This window comes from Oreochromis aureus, linkage group 18 (genome assembly GCF_013358895.1).
Source record: "Oreochromis aureus strain Israel breed Guangdong linkage group 18, ZZ_aureus, whole genome shotgun sequence".
In the NCBI taxonomy this organism is placed as follows: domain Eukaryota; kingdom Metazoa; phylum Chordata; class Actinopteri; order Cichliformes; family Cichlidae; genus Oreochromis; species Oreochromis aureus.
In genome coordinates this window covers 11,605,155-11,619,492 of record NC_052959.1, presented here as the reverse complement: position 1 = coordinate 11,619,492, position 14,338 = coordinate 11,605,155, and the positions used below count along the sequence as shown (strand labels likewise).

Here is a 14,338-nt window from a genome sequence, read left to right as displayed (position 1 = left end):
GAAGAGGGAAAGGTTGAATTGAGAAAAATGTGATGGTGATGGTGGGGACATCTTCCACCTTTGCTCTGAAATCACTGGCTTGAAATGCAGTTATCACCATCTTAAAGGTCTTCTTTTCCTGTCAAGGAGGACACCTATCATTTTGAATACACTGCTATGGAGTACATTTCATTCTTACAGTCACAAGGTGCTAATAATAACGCTGTTTTTCCTGGTGGCCTTGTTTTGTGTCACTCCTATTTATTTTTTCATCGGCACTATGCAAATATCATTAGCTGCTGAATGGCCTAGTTTCTGGCAATGACAAGTGGGCCTTGTAGCCATTTAATTGCAAATCCTCGGCCCGTGAGTTTCAGCTAAAACTGTAAAACTGCTCTTGCCAGTCAGGATTTGAAGGACAGGGTGGCACCGTGTCACACTGAGAGAGTCTGTGCACAGAATTTGAGACTACCTGCACTTTTTTCATTACCTCCAACGGTCTGAAAATTGAGAAAGTGACTATAAAGACGGTTTTTAAAAAGGGAGAACTGTGCACTGAAACAGCATTTCCACCATGACCATTATTTTCATTGTAGCTGCATGGCTTCACTTCATCGAAATTCAATGAATGCAAGGTGGGAAAAGGCCAGTTACTATAAACAGAGACAAGGGAATGGAAACACCCAGTTTGGACTGATGATCAGTGTTACTGCTTCATCAGACCCTGGGTGGACACAATGCAGCTTTGCCTACTAAATGAATTCAGAAAATACAGACATGAATGGAGCAAAAACAAACACTTAATTATTCTAGCCGTGAACATCTCAAATGAACATGGCACCCAGGAGAAGATGTTTCTGACAGTCTTCCAGGAACCATTGGCTTTTGTGCTCCAGATCACCAAGGCAACCAGATTGTCCAAAGCACACAGAAAGAGCTCCAAAATAAACACACAGCTAAGTAGTAGTGAGGTCAGGTCTGATATACACACCTTACATTTATAAAATTTATTATGTGTCCCCGTTGCTACGGTTCGTGGGACTCCACCTTTTCTGAAAGGATGCCCACGGGGCATGGGGAAGATGCTCAGTGCACATAATAATTTCTAACGATGCCACATAACCTAATCGATAAAGCACAGATCTAAAGAGGAAAGGTGAAAGTTGTTTTTTTAATGGAAAATAAGCTCACGCCACATAAGCCAAGCTGACATCAATGCCTTGCATTGTCGGCAAATGGCTCATCACTTTGATCTAATCTCGTTTCCCCAGAAACGACCACAACCGCGCGCTGTCATGACAGCCAGCCTCCGTTTACCTGTAGACCGCGGCGTCTCAGGATATTCGGCTCATCCATCACTGAAGACAACGAAAGCACACGGCGGATCCCCGGTCAGTCAGCCCATTCTTGCGCTCCGTCCTCTCCCCGGGAGCGTTGGATACAGTCCTCCTCCCTCCCGCTGCTGCTGCTTCTACTGCACCACCATCAACACCTCCTCCTGCTCCTCCTCCTTCTCCTCCCCTGGGCGAGCTGCACGACCTACCACAAAAGGTGGCCACCACCAGTCCTCCAGTCAGCTGATCACCCGACCGGGAAGAGATGCAGCCTGTTAACCTTATTAATGAAGAGAGGGGTTGGCGCTTTGACCCTGTTATCGACGTTCTGTCATCTAGTTGTCAAAAAGCTGACCGCCTTACTGTCTGCAGCTAAATGGCCTTTTTTTTTTAACCCATAAGAACCCAAGACCCCCCATAAATAAATAAATAAAAATAAAAACAATTTATGAATATTCAACACAGGTGTGAAACAGACACGTTTCTTCATTGCCACCAAAATTCCCATGAAACACGAGCACTCCATTCATTTCCGCATGCTGCCATCCACGCAGGATGTTTCTTGTGAGCTTGTGAAAAAGGAAAAAAAACACCATCATGCCAAATAACAGCTTGTGCCTGGAGGAATCATGCTTTAATAGTGAGAGGATGCGCAACAACTGAGCTCTCAAGTCAAGCTGAACAGCGGGGACTGATCTGTGCCTGTCACGCAGTGACACTATGATGTTTTTGTTTTGGGGTTTTTTGTTTTTTTCATAGAAAACAATGGTCGATCTTTTCTCCTGTGATGTAACACATGAGTTTACATAAGGGGAGGGGATGTGAACCCTTCCTTGTTCTCCCGTGAAGTTCACTGTTGATTTGAAACAGCTAAAAGTGAAAACTTACTGTGTCAGAATGAAGTTTGGGGGTTTTTTCAGCTGAGTGACTGAATACAGTGACTGAATGTATCACACTATGGTGTGTTGTTTTGTCTTTGTGTGATTGCTTCACGGAGGCAAGGTGTGAAACACTGACTAAAACATATTCACATTTTTTTCATATTTGTTCGAAACAGCTTTTTATTTAAAATTAAATGTGCTTCAGAATTTTTGTGGCAGATTTAAAGCATTAGACCTTTGAATTAAATATTTTGAAATTGTTTCCTCGTGCTCTCTATATAAGTCTTTGACTTTAAACCTCTGCGGCCAGTCAGCCATGGTGATCACAGACAAACAGTAATGTGTTTGGGTTTTCTGTTTGCCTTTCTTTAAATCTGTTCTCTTCGGCAAACAAGACTACAGCCTAAGCACACCATAATCCTACAAGGAAGTGATTTCCAACCATGAGACACTGAAGATGGGTGGATTCTCCCTGTGACGCTCGGCCTGCTGTTGTATTCACCTGATTCATTTTTCTTTGAATCTAATTTAACTGGAAACACACAGAATTCCTCTTGCGCATTGGCCTGTTGTCCAAACTGACCGTGAAAGCGTTTGGAGCTCCGTCGAAGTCATCTTTGTACTGCACCAGTCATCCGTATCTCTTTTTACTCAGTCTCAGTTTATTTTTGTTCACTGCAAAGGAAAGGTAAAGAGGAAGAGATACAACTTCCCGTACACTCAGGAGTTTGGGAATCACACGGAACAACTATCACAAAACAAAAAAATGAAAAAGAAAAGGTGACTGAAGTTTGTCTATAAAACTATTTGTGAAGTTTGGTTTTTGCTTCTCAGTTTAGAGATAAAAATCCCAGACATGTTAGATAAAGCAAACATTTCACATCTGGAACAGAAAGTATTTCTGTAATACTGGTCTGGCTCAACTTTGGGTTCAGGTTTATGCTAACAATTACTTCCTTCTCCTGACCAAATCCAGTCTCACTTAGCTAATTAAATTCTGTAGTGTAGCTTTACGATCACGAGGGGGCGCCACGGTGCAGTAAGTCAATACGCAAGCTGTCTGAAGTTGAAAACTTCACCACGTTTTCTTATGGGAATGGTTTCAGTTACAGATATGATTATTAATACCCGTGTGGTGTCCTCGGGATTCCCATATACTTGTTTGCCATTCACCTAGGGACCATTTTTGACCCGAGGACACCACAAGGGTTACTGTCATAAATCATGTTATGAAATATTAACATGATTTATTTATTTTTTAAATTAAAATCTATCTATCTATCTATCTATCTATCTATCTATCTATCTATCTATCTATCTATCTATCTATCTATCTATCTATCTATCTATCTATCTATCTATCTATCTATCAATACATGTATGATCCACTGTCACATTGTTTGTGAAAACTTTTTCAAACAAAAAGAGAGATGGGTGCAGTTCCGTCGAAATGACTGCTGAATTAAACTTTTCTGTGCCTGGAGGGTTTGTAAAACATATACAAATACATTTTATGTATTTATATATATGTAGCTATGTAAAATATAGCTATATATAGTACTGAGAGTGAATTTCATCATACGCACACACAGCTCGAACCTGATGCCCAGACCTGATGCAATGTGTCATCAGACACATATGTGTGTGTGTATATATATCACACAGAAGGACACACATACTTTTACATTTTGGTCTTGTCTGATGACACTTTGCATCAGGTCTGGGCAGTGTGTGACATGAAATTCACTGTCAGTACTCTGAAACTCCTCAGTCATGCTGACAAAATGAGTCAGAGGGTTTTTTTTCTATCTCACTTAACAATAGATGAAGACAGACAGAGAAGACCGTAAACATTTAATGACAGATTAAACCAGGGTGTCAGTTCAGCGTGAGTCACTTTACACCTTTCACTCGCTTTCATCCGGAAAAAACTCACCTGGGAAAGCACATGATTGTTTCATCACCTTGGTGACTCACTGTTTAGAGATTCGCACACATCTCCGCAATTATAAGGGTGGGGAGAATGCTTGGCAGTGCACTGACCCTTATTACTGACCGAAGTGAGAATTATACATGCTGATAAGGTCTTGGCAGAGCTCCATGATGTATTTGTTTACTTCTTTGGTCTGTCCTATCAATCACCAGCGACGGAAACTGCAGCATTTTTGCTCTCTTGTTCAACGCAGGGGACAGAAGAGGCTGAGATCAGATATGCAGATCCATTTCGTGCTAAAAATACACATTTAAGCTTATGTCTATTGTGTGACCACATGATTGCTGTCATGGCAGATTAAGAAAGTTCCCTGTTTTGACATTGATTGCTTCTTTGTTCTTTTATCTGTCTTCTATCTAACCTTGAGACATTTACTCTCTAGGGTGCTCGACATTAAGAGCCTTGATATAGACGTAATAAACTGTATCCCTTTGTTAATTGCATGTGGTCTGTTGAAAATGTGTAATCGGGTTTGCCAGATAATGGCCAGCAGCTCGGACAGCTGAGGTTTTGAGCTCCGTGTTAGGTGAATCTCTCATCAGCTGGAACTTGCTTTTGACCTTTGACTGTACTGGGCACAGCTGCATTGAAAACATTTAGACACAGACTGGCGAGGGTCATTAAACTATCACATGCATAACTCTGTTGGACTTCTTCGAAGTGGTTCGCGTGGATCATTTATTTGTGAAAAGTAATGAATAACTGGAAATTCAAATGCTTCATCATGCTGAGGTGGACGTAACCAAATCTTATCCCAAAATCTCTTCATCCCATTTCTGCTGTCGCCTCCCTTTGTGTGTTGATAAAACAAAAAAACATGCAAACGATTAAAAATTGTCTTTCTTACATTTCTGATATTATAGTTGACATCTTGTTATCACATAACACAAAACGCTACCATATTATGACATATGGCTCTCGATGAGCCCATCACAGGCTCACCTGACCAAACAGGGGTGTGGCAACACAGGAGCACTATAAATGAAGGCATGCCAGGAATTTAGTTCATAGCATAGGCAAACCTTATCCATTGACTGCTGCTGCTCTCACAAATCAGACCTACCCGGCTGGCTCACCATGTGCATCTCCCACACGATTCTCCCACTCGTCACCTGCACGCTGCTGCTCCTCGCCTCCACCTCAGGTGAAGGCCAGCTTCACGAGGCCCACGAAAACACACCTGATACGGAGAGGATGGACAGCCAGGCAGTTCTGCTTCTGGAGGCTGTGAAGACAGGGATCCTCAGCTCTTTGGGTATGGACGTGGAGCCCAGACCGACCCAAAAGGCCTCGAAAAAGGAGCTCAGGAAGATGTATCAGCTCTACAGGAGAAAAATAAGGGAGATAAGAGGAAATTCCAGCCAGCCAATGGGGGAAAACTCGCAATCCACCATGTCCACTGTGCTCTTTCCAGGTACAGATGAGAACTCTGTTAGACGGGGCCGCCCACTTGAGCCTTATATAGTCGCTGTAATAGTGATGTGAAAAGCCAGGTTAGAAAGTTTGATTACAAGAAGAAGACAATGAGGCTTTATTATAGTTAGGTTTAACACTGTGTACTTGCAAAACCTGCTATAGTAATGTGGTTACGAATACTATGAATAATATCTTTCCTAATAGTTCACATTCCTGATAAAGGCTGATGTAGCTTAAAATAGAATCTATAGCCATGAAACAGTGGTGTAAAAAAGCAAACACATTCCTCCAAGCTTTTAGAAATCATGAGCGTGACAGGCACACCTTGTACACAATGCTATACTTTGAGGACATTTTATTAGTGTCATCAATAACAACCAATTACAGGAGAGTTTCGTAAAGAATTTCTTTTATTTCCCCCTTCCCAATTATTCTATGACACAATGTAATAATCAAAGGATATTAACAACTTTGTTTCTAATTTTCTTTGTTGTTTTTTTGTGTGTGTGTTTTTCTTTAGTGTCACCAGTAAAAGCGCTTCGGAGGGGTCCACACTCAGGTCCAAGCATGCGGTGGTACAGAGCTGTTTTCCAAAAGAATACGAATATTCAGAATGACTTGACTGTAGCTCGAGCAAAGCTGAAGATTTCCAGACAGGTTCTGGGTAAACTCACTTCAGTGAGGCCTGAAGCAAGGGAGGAGATTAAAATTAAAGTCAATGGGGGAAAGCCAGCAGTGTGGCCAGCTGCCTGGACTGACTCTGTAGCCCAAACTAATATCTCAAACATTCAAGATGTTTACCTGGACATCATCCCAGAGGTAGAGAAATGGTTCGGGACTAATGGGAAGCCACTGGTTGTGGATGTAGGAGTGGCTAACAGAGAGGCCCTCAAGCCGACCTTTTCTCTGGAATTAGACCTCACGCAAGCCAACCAGAGGACGAGGCAGCGTCGCTCCAACAAGCAAGATGACTGCGATGAACCAGGATGGTGCTGCCGGAAGTCAGTCACCGTGTCCTTCAAAGACATCGGCTGGACAGACTGGGTTGTAGCCCCAGTCGAATACACCATGCATTTTTGCGACGGCACCTGCCCCCACAACTACAAGCCGGCAAGCATGCACACTCAGGTCAAGTCTCGGCTGCACCAGATCACCAAAGGAGGGACACCTCACCCCTGTTGTGTGCCAGCAGCCTACGAGCCCATGGTCCTCATGCACTACGACAGCAGGGGAAAACTGACACTGACTACTTTCACTGACTTTATTGTCAGTAAATGTTACTGTGCCTGAGAACAAAATGCAACTAACCACTTCTTCAAAATTTAAAGAAGTGTATTTTCTGGAGTGTGTTGTCTTTTTTTTTTTTTTTTTTTTTTTTTTTTAAAGCGTTACATACAAAAAAACACAAAAAACGGAGGTCTTCAATGAGTATTAACGAAGCAATTACATTTAAAATCAGAGTTATCCATTAGTTTAAAAAGCGGATAGACGTGTGCCTGTAAACATTTTCTATTAGTTATTTATTTAAGTCTATTTATGGTACTGTTTGTGTTGCCTTGTTTTTGATTTGTTACATCATTGTTTAGTACTATTTAATATTTAATTGCACCGGATTCTTTGATTTTGTGAGGTTTTGTTTTGTATTTTGTTTGATGTCTTATACATTTCAGTTCATATGGAAATACCAAAATGAATGTTGCTTATGCTGAAGTGCTGCACTTAAAGTTGTGATAATAAAAGTATGTTTTCTTACATTTCATTGTCTATGAGCCTTTAAACGCACACTGTAACACCTTGCCTCCACTGTAAAAGAGTGCAACTACTTAACCAGCCTGCCTGAAGTCCAGATCTGTCATCTAGCGAAGGCAGTTGGCAAGTTATGAAATGAAAAAAAAAAAAAAAAGTTGAAATCCTAGGAGAAAATACTTGGCATTTGGAAAGTAAGGCAGCTGGGTGTCTCAGTTCCCAGCCACCTGTTTAAAGAACTGATGCAACACGGGGGCAAACATGCCCCTGCTACAAAATGTCAAACTGATAATGTACTATGCAAGTCGTACAAATAACAAAGTATAATACAAAAAAAAAAAAAAAATACCAACAAAAGCTTTCTAAATCAGCCTTGGCTCGGATAGCTCACGGGTAAAATTCAAAGGGTTTTGTCAGCGGAGCTAGTCACTCGTAATCCCTCCTTAGGCTCACAAGGTTCAGCCACGATGATGTCACTCTGTTAGCACTGAGCAAGGGCCGCCCTTTGGCACCCGCACCACACAAGTGTGCGGGGGCTGCCTGACTGAAGGCTTTTGTCTAGGCTTGTCTTCACAGCGGTCAGGATGAAAGAAAAGGGAGCAGGGCTTGTCAAAGAGGTGTATTTACATTAGAAAAGATAAAAGATGAAATAGAAAGATAATATTAAAAAAAAGACATCATCTCTTTTCTTTTATAGGCCAAAGGTGTTGACAGTCTCAACATCAAAATATCAAAAAAAGCGTTTGAAGTGATTGAATAACCACACAAGTAATGTAATCACTATTCGGTTTAAGTGGAAACTATGGAAAACTACCGTTTAGTCATATGTTGTCCATTAACTTAATGATCTGGAGGTCAGTGGATTATGTTTTTTATTTACATTTCAAACTGCAGTAAAACTTTTTTTTTGGCAGAAGGAGTTGTAGAGAAACACTATCAGCCACTTCAGGTTAGTCAGGTCAAGGCGTGCCAGAGAAATCAGGCTGTAAAGAAGAGATAGTGTTGAGCTCTCCTTAATGACCTTGGCGCTCTGTTTAGTGTCATCTTGTTAAACAACATAAGGGATAAACTTAATATAAAATCCAGTTTGCTTTGACAAGGAAAATGCATTTTATAGATATTTATATTAAAAAAAATCTGTTAAAAAATGGATAATGTCCTGATAGAAAAACAAACATTTTCCATTTTTTAAATTGATTTTTTTTTTTGTTCAGCGTGTGAACGAGTGAAGAGGAGTCAAATCATCAGTTTATCAAGCCTTCTACCTGCAATATTTGGTAATAAAATGCTGCTGAGATGAGTTTTTCCTTTTAGTAAAAGATTTAATGGGGACGCGAGAGACGCAGAGCCAAGTATGATGATCGAAACAAGAAAAATAACTTGAAAAATAACTTAAAAGAAGCTTAAAAAACCCCGAATTAATAATTACAGCTCAAGGTTTAGGGTGAAAAAGAAATATTAACAGAGGCTGTGGTAAAAAGTGAGCAAACTGACATCTGTAGTAAGCTCTGAAGTATTTATAGTTTAATTATTCCAAGAAATGACACAACTGGCTGTAATAAGTGCTTTATAGTTTTTTTCTTTTATCTCGAAAGGGATAAAGGTCAGTTAAACAGGAGCACATGCTGCTTTGCGATCGATAGACTGAGCTTTTTAAAAAAGTGGGACATACTGAGCTCATTGAGTTAATAGATGATTAAGCAGATCCACTGGAACATCTGTGGGGCCTCTCGATCGAGTCACTGCTCATTCTTTTCTTTGCTTTTGTCCTGTTAACGCTTTGTTTCAAAGATGACATCTTCAGGGTTGCTACACAGTCGTGTGTGAATGGATGGAAAGCCATTCATTCTTATGTGCTGAAAGGTTTTGAGCTGCATTCCACCCAAACGATACAAGCAAGCAGAGCATTTACTAAACCGTGCTCTGTGTGTGTGGCCTGAGACACACAGGCTTTTGTCTGGGCTTTCCCTTCCTTCGGATCCTCAAATAGCCTACTTGGAAAACAATCAGCGAAATTAACGCCAGAATAACTGGAACCAAAGCTAAAAATAATCCTCCCAGTCTATTTTCACACATTACCGCTCCAAACACAATCACAAACCTCACTTGTTATTCTGTGGCTTTCATTTTTCAATTGCTCTCTGAAATCCATGCAGATCTGGGCTCGAGCTGTAAAAAGAACGACAGATTTTCACATCCTCTCTGGACCTCCCATCCGAAAAAGCCGACAACCCACAGACTAGATAAAATAGTGCTGACCATTGCATCTTTTCCTGCCTTTGCATAAACCACGTTTTCTGCTTTTTTAGTGTTTGAACGTGTTTTTTTTTTTGTAGCAGTTACTACTAATCATGAGTTTTTTGGTTTCTAATATATTGTTTGTAAAGCCTCATATTGGCTTATCATTTTAAAGGAAAGTGATAAGAATTTTTTTTTTAATTCTGCTCTTTGCATCTTATCTCCATGAACTTATCTCAGTAGTGTGATAACATGAACTGGAGTAATAAAGCCCACACATCTGTTCGGTTGCCTATACACTCCTACGCTAGAGTAAATCCCAGAAATATATCATGTGGGAGCCATCAAGCTTCTCACTTAACGCTCTTGTCCCTTTTTTAATTGTTAATTTAAATAAAAGTTTTAGTATATTGAAACATTATTTAACTTTATCAGGTCTAAAGCATGTAATGTTTTCACCATGCAGAGTTGTGTCTGTGTGTAACTGCAACAAACTGTTGAGTCATCTGCTTTAGCAACAACAACCACAGAGAAAAGTTTGGGTGCCGTGTGTGTCTGCCCGTCCGTGGTAACATGTTTAAAAGCACCCATATTTCTTTATCTAGGGTAAATATAGTATGATATCATGTTCGTGATATGAAAAATGATTGGTGTTGCCGCTGGTTGCTATTCCATAACAAGATGACCTTTAGTTTAAATTGCTGCTGAATTTTATGATGACTTGGTCAGCAAAATAGTTTTCCTTATTCAAACACAAAAAAATTCAGAGAAACCACTGCAGCCTGTGTTTGGCCAGGGGTGTCAAACAGAAGGCCTGGGGGCCAGAATTGGAACGCCAAAGACTCCAATCCGGCCCCACTGGAAAATGTGAAGGAGAGCATTGATTTTGGACTTCTCGCTGTATTTTTGTTGGTTTTACAGCTTTAACTACCGATAAAGACCTCCCCCATGGCCATTTAGACTGCACTAAAGTAATTAAGTTATAGAAAAACAATTAATTGATAGAAATTGAGAGCATTTTTATAGCGAGTCCACAATAAAAAACAAACAAACAAAAACAACAAAACTAAAAAATAAAATGACTTTGCTTTATTATTGCAGGACAGTCTTTGCAATAATCTGCCTGAACATTTTCAGTAATTTTACACGTTTATTTCTTCACGTTAGTATTATTTTTTTGTTACTCCGGCAGAAAAACTGATGAAAAACTGTTGAAACTGCACTTCTTTTTTTCCTCATATGAAGATATTTGAAGGATTCAGTGTGCAGTTACACTTTTTTGCACAGAAAGGGGAATTTCAAAGGTCCGGTTGCTGTATCTGTAGCCATCTGACTCATGGCTTAGCAAAATACTGAGAACATAACACAAGTTAAATGTTTCTAGATTTGATTTAGGACCAAGTGAAGAATCTCCAGTGAGAGAAAAAGGACAATACTGAACACACATGACTCAGATAGACTGCCCACACTTCTCTCCAAAGGTCAAAGTAAAGCCTCATCTGTAACTACAAGAGAACGCCATAAACCAATCTAATCTAATCACAAAGTTGATTACCTTGGACTGCTGTCAAAATTTGTACAGTGTTTTCCAGCATGGTTGTAATATGAGATGTGCCAATAATAGTAGCAATCAAAGATGTGTAACATAGATAATCGTACCAGGAGGGAGTGGATTAAATAATAAAAAAAAAAAGTTCTGTTACTCTCCTCCAAAATGGGAGATAACAGATAACACTGACATGTTGCTACCATCCAGTAAGTTCTGTTTACAGTCAGTCTGTATCAAAAAGCAGCAGTAGCAGTACGCTGACTTTTAGCTGTATATCGTTATACAAAAACAGAGACAGAAATCAAACGAGACAGCTTGCTGCATACAACAACTGGAGCAAAATACGCAGGCCTTTCTACAAATGTGTCCCGTGATTAATCTGGCACAACGTACACGTCTTCTTCTTGACAGTCTGTGAGAACGAGGTCATTGCTGTATATTCCCTCATCTATGACGTCGCACTGCAGGTACACGTCGTCATCGGGTTCGACTGGGAACCTTTGAAAAAAACAGTAAATGTGACGGAAAACAGTCTTGTTAGGCAAAATCGCTGAGAAACAAAATAGAAACCAAACTGTAAAAGTCTTTGGGTTTCTGTATTTGTCTATATTACAACAGGATTGTGCAAAATGGGGAAACTGACACACACCACACACACACACACACACACACACACACACACACACACACACACAAACACACCGTTTCTTAATCCACTTCCGTCCGTTGCTTTTGAGCTTCTGCAGTTTCATAAGTGTTCCAAGAAATACATTTTATAAAAAACTACACGACAAAAGAACAGTTAATGCAGCTCACCTGCTTTGGTTTGACGCTGCCATGTTGTAGCCACCAGTTTGAGTTTTCAGGTTTTCATAGATAGGAGATTGTCCTATTGACTGCTCTCGAATCATACCAGTATATTCATGGGGATCTGCTTGTGGGGTCTCTGAGTGATCCTCCTTTTCTTGCACTGTTCTTTGTCTAAACGGCATCACATTGGCGATTATACCGTAGAATTTATAAATGATCACACCAACTATGATCGCAAGCAGCAAAAAGAAGACCCCAAGCCCGACTCCTAGATTTGTAGAAGAGTTGGAGGAACTGCCACCGACTGTGACAGTTCCGTTTGTGCCATTGGTAGACATGGTCTGCAATTATGGATAAAGAAACAAAATGGCTCAAAAAGCATGGCTAAAACGATAATGTGATAATCTGTCAAACCACAGCACAAGACAGTGTTTAGCAGTGTAGCTGAGATGGAAAGTTAAAGGTTGATTCTAAACTAAAGACCTTGCACTGGTAAAATGTAACATTCTAAATATATGATTAAGAATACAAGTTTAAAAAACACAATAAAAATGGATTAAAATGAACAAAACAGTCAAAGTTGACATGTTAAATCAATATGATTATGTAAGCCAAGTCAAGCAGCAGAGGTTAAGTCAATAAAAACACTCATATTACCTTGAAGTGCTGCTTCAGTGTTGTGGGTCAAGGTCTGCGTCGTGAGCGAAATCATGTAGCTTATCATAAGCACCGTTCGCTAGCTTTGTTGAAGTTCCCTTTATTGAAATCATGGAACTGAGCAAAACAGACGAAACTAGAATATTTCCTGTAAAAGCTCAGGCTGAAAATAGATAGCTGCTGACAAGAGCTTAAAAAAAGTGTGATAGTAAACTTTGTGACTCAACAGGCGTACACTCTTCCTGCTTCCTGACTACTGAAGTACCTTCATCTTTAGCTTCACTTGGTTGATTATGACGAATATTGTCTTTTGAACAGCAGAGAATTTAGGTTAAATTGATACTTCTTTCTTTCTCTTTCCAAAAAGTCTCAAATTCACCCAACAGAAAAGTCGTTTTTTTGTGTGATTCAACTTAACAGAAAAAAACAACTTTAACTCTTTTGCTCCCTTTTCTCTCAGATGTAAACCCTTCAAGGTGTGTTGATAAGGGATTCTCATGATGCCGTTAAAGTGAAACTGTGCTACCAGCACACTCTCTAACAGACATAAACTGGACCAGATATAAAACTGCCATTTGGTTCAACAGGACCTTTGCCTCCCCCTGCTGTCAGTCTTAGACTCCACATACAGAACACGCTCATGCTTCATAACCTCTGCACTTTAATTCTGACTCTGGATCTTTGACCATACACCTTAATAACTTGTAAATTAATGATGCTACGTTAAGCTTCTGCTGCTACTTTGCCACTATCTGAACCAACTCAACTGGAAGACCCTTTATTTGTCTCTCTCGACCAACAAAGGTCACGCTGCCTTAAAAAGCTCTGTTGAAACACCTCCTCACACCACTCACAAGTTTAAATTTGCGTTCTTGAATCAACACAAACACTTGGGACACAGTGTTCATAGCTTTGCCTTTGCCTGCAGTGCCTTACATGACAATTTACTCTCTTTAAGGGTGCAAGCTTGTGACAAGGCTTTAAAAATGTTTATCTGAGTCAGTCTCAATAACTGTTCGATTACTTTTGTGTTACCCAGAGGAAGAACCCTATTGACATTTGTGACCTGCAGAGGAGGGAAGTAACAAAGTACAAATACTTTATTGGTGTACTTAAGTTAAATTTTCAGGTATCTGTACTTCAGTAGTTTTTTTTTTTTAACTTTTAGTCCCTACAATTTTAAACAAATATCTGTACTTTCTACTCCTTACATTTTCAAAACACACTCGTTACTTTTGGTTTTAAGGCATTTAAGGGGGTCACTGGCCTTCAAACGTCAAATCTAAGCCTAAACAGTAACACATGAAAATCTTGTTCGTTTATTAGTCACCAGAGGATAAAAAGACCAAAGAGGCACAATCGTGTGCCAAAGTGAGTGGTGAAAGTGAGTTGTATTTTCTTTTTCTGTTTTTCTTTTGTTTTGGTACAGCACCGGGACGACTGCAGATGTCCATAAGTTGTGGTACTTCAGCATCTGACTACTCCCACAGAAGACAAGTGAGCATAAAGGCAGTAACATTTTTTAGCAGTTTATCTGCTAGCTAAAGGTCCAGCTGTTGTTTTTGACAGGGAGAGAAAAGAAAGAGCTAACCGCACTCAGAGATGGAGAAAGATAAGAAAGACAGGAGAGGAAGAAGAGAGGTTATATTTAAAGGTAAGGACAGCTCAGTGGTCTTTGATAAACTGGAACGTTAAAGCTTAAATGTAAGTCCTCATGTTTTTAAATCAGATCTTG

At 40.0% G+C, this 14,338-nt stretch overlaps 2 protein-coding genes across 4 annotated transcripts in view; one reads left to right on the top strand and one right to left on the bottom strand.

Moving 5' to 3' along the window:
• Positions 1-1,548, bottom strand: part of mast3a (microtubule associated serine/threonine kinase 3a) — a 30,725-nt gene extending 29,177 nt beyond the window's left edge. The window contains exon 1 of one of the 3 annotated variants that reach the window (XM_039602285.1): positions 1,297-1,548. In XM_039602285.1, the coding sequence (XP_039458219.1) occupies positions 1,297-1,335 (39 nt within the window). In that variant the 5' untranslated portion in view covers positions 1,336-1,548. The remainder of the gene's footprint in view (positions 1-1,296) is intronic. The other 2 variants (XM_031732608.2, XM_039602284.1) reach the window with 2 other exon arrangements.
• Positions 1,549-5,222: 3,674 nt separating this feature from the next.
• Positions 5,223-6,979, top strand: LOC116314117 (inhibin beta C chain). Its single transcript, XM_031732015.2, has 2 exons — positions 5,223-5,601; positions 6,124-6,979. The coding sequence occupies exons 1-2, from the start codon at positions 5,265-5,267 to the stop codon at positions 6,891-6,893; spliced, it is 1,107 nt and encodes a 368-aa protein (XP_031587875.2). The 5' UTR covers positions 5,223-5,264; the 3' UTR covers positions 6,894-6,979.
• Positions 6,980-14,338: the final 7,359 nt, after the last annotated feature.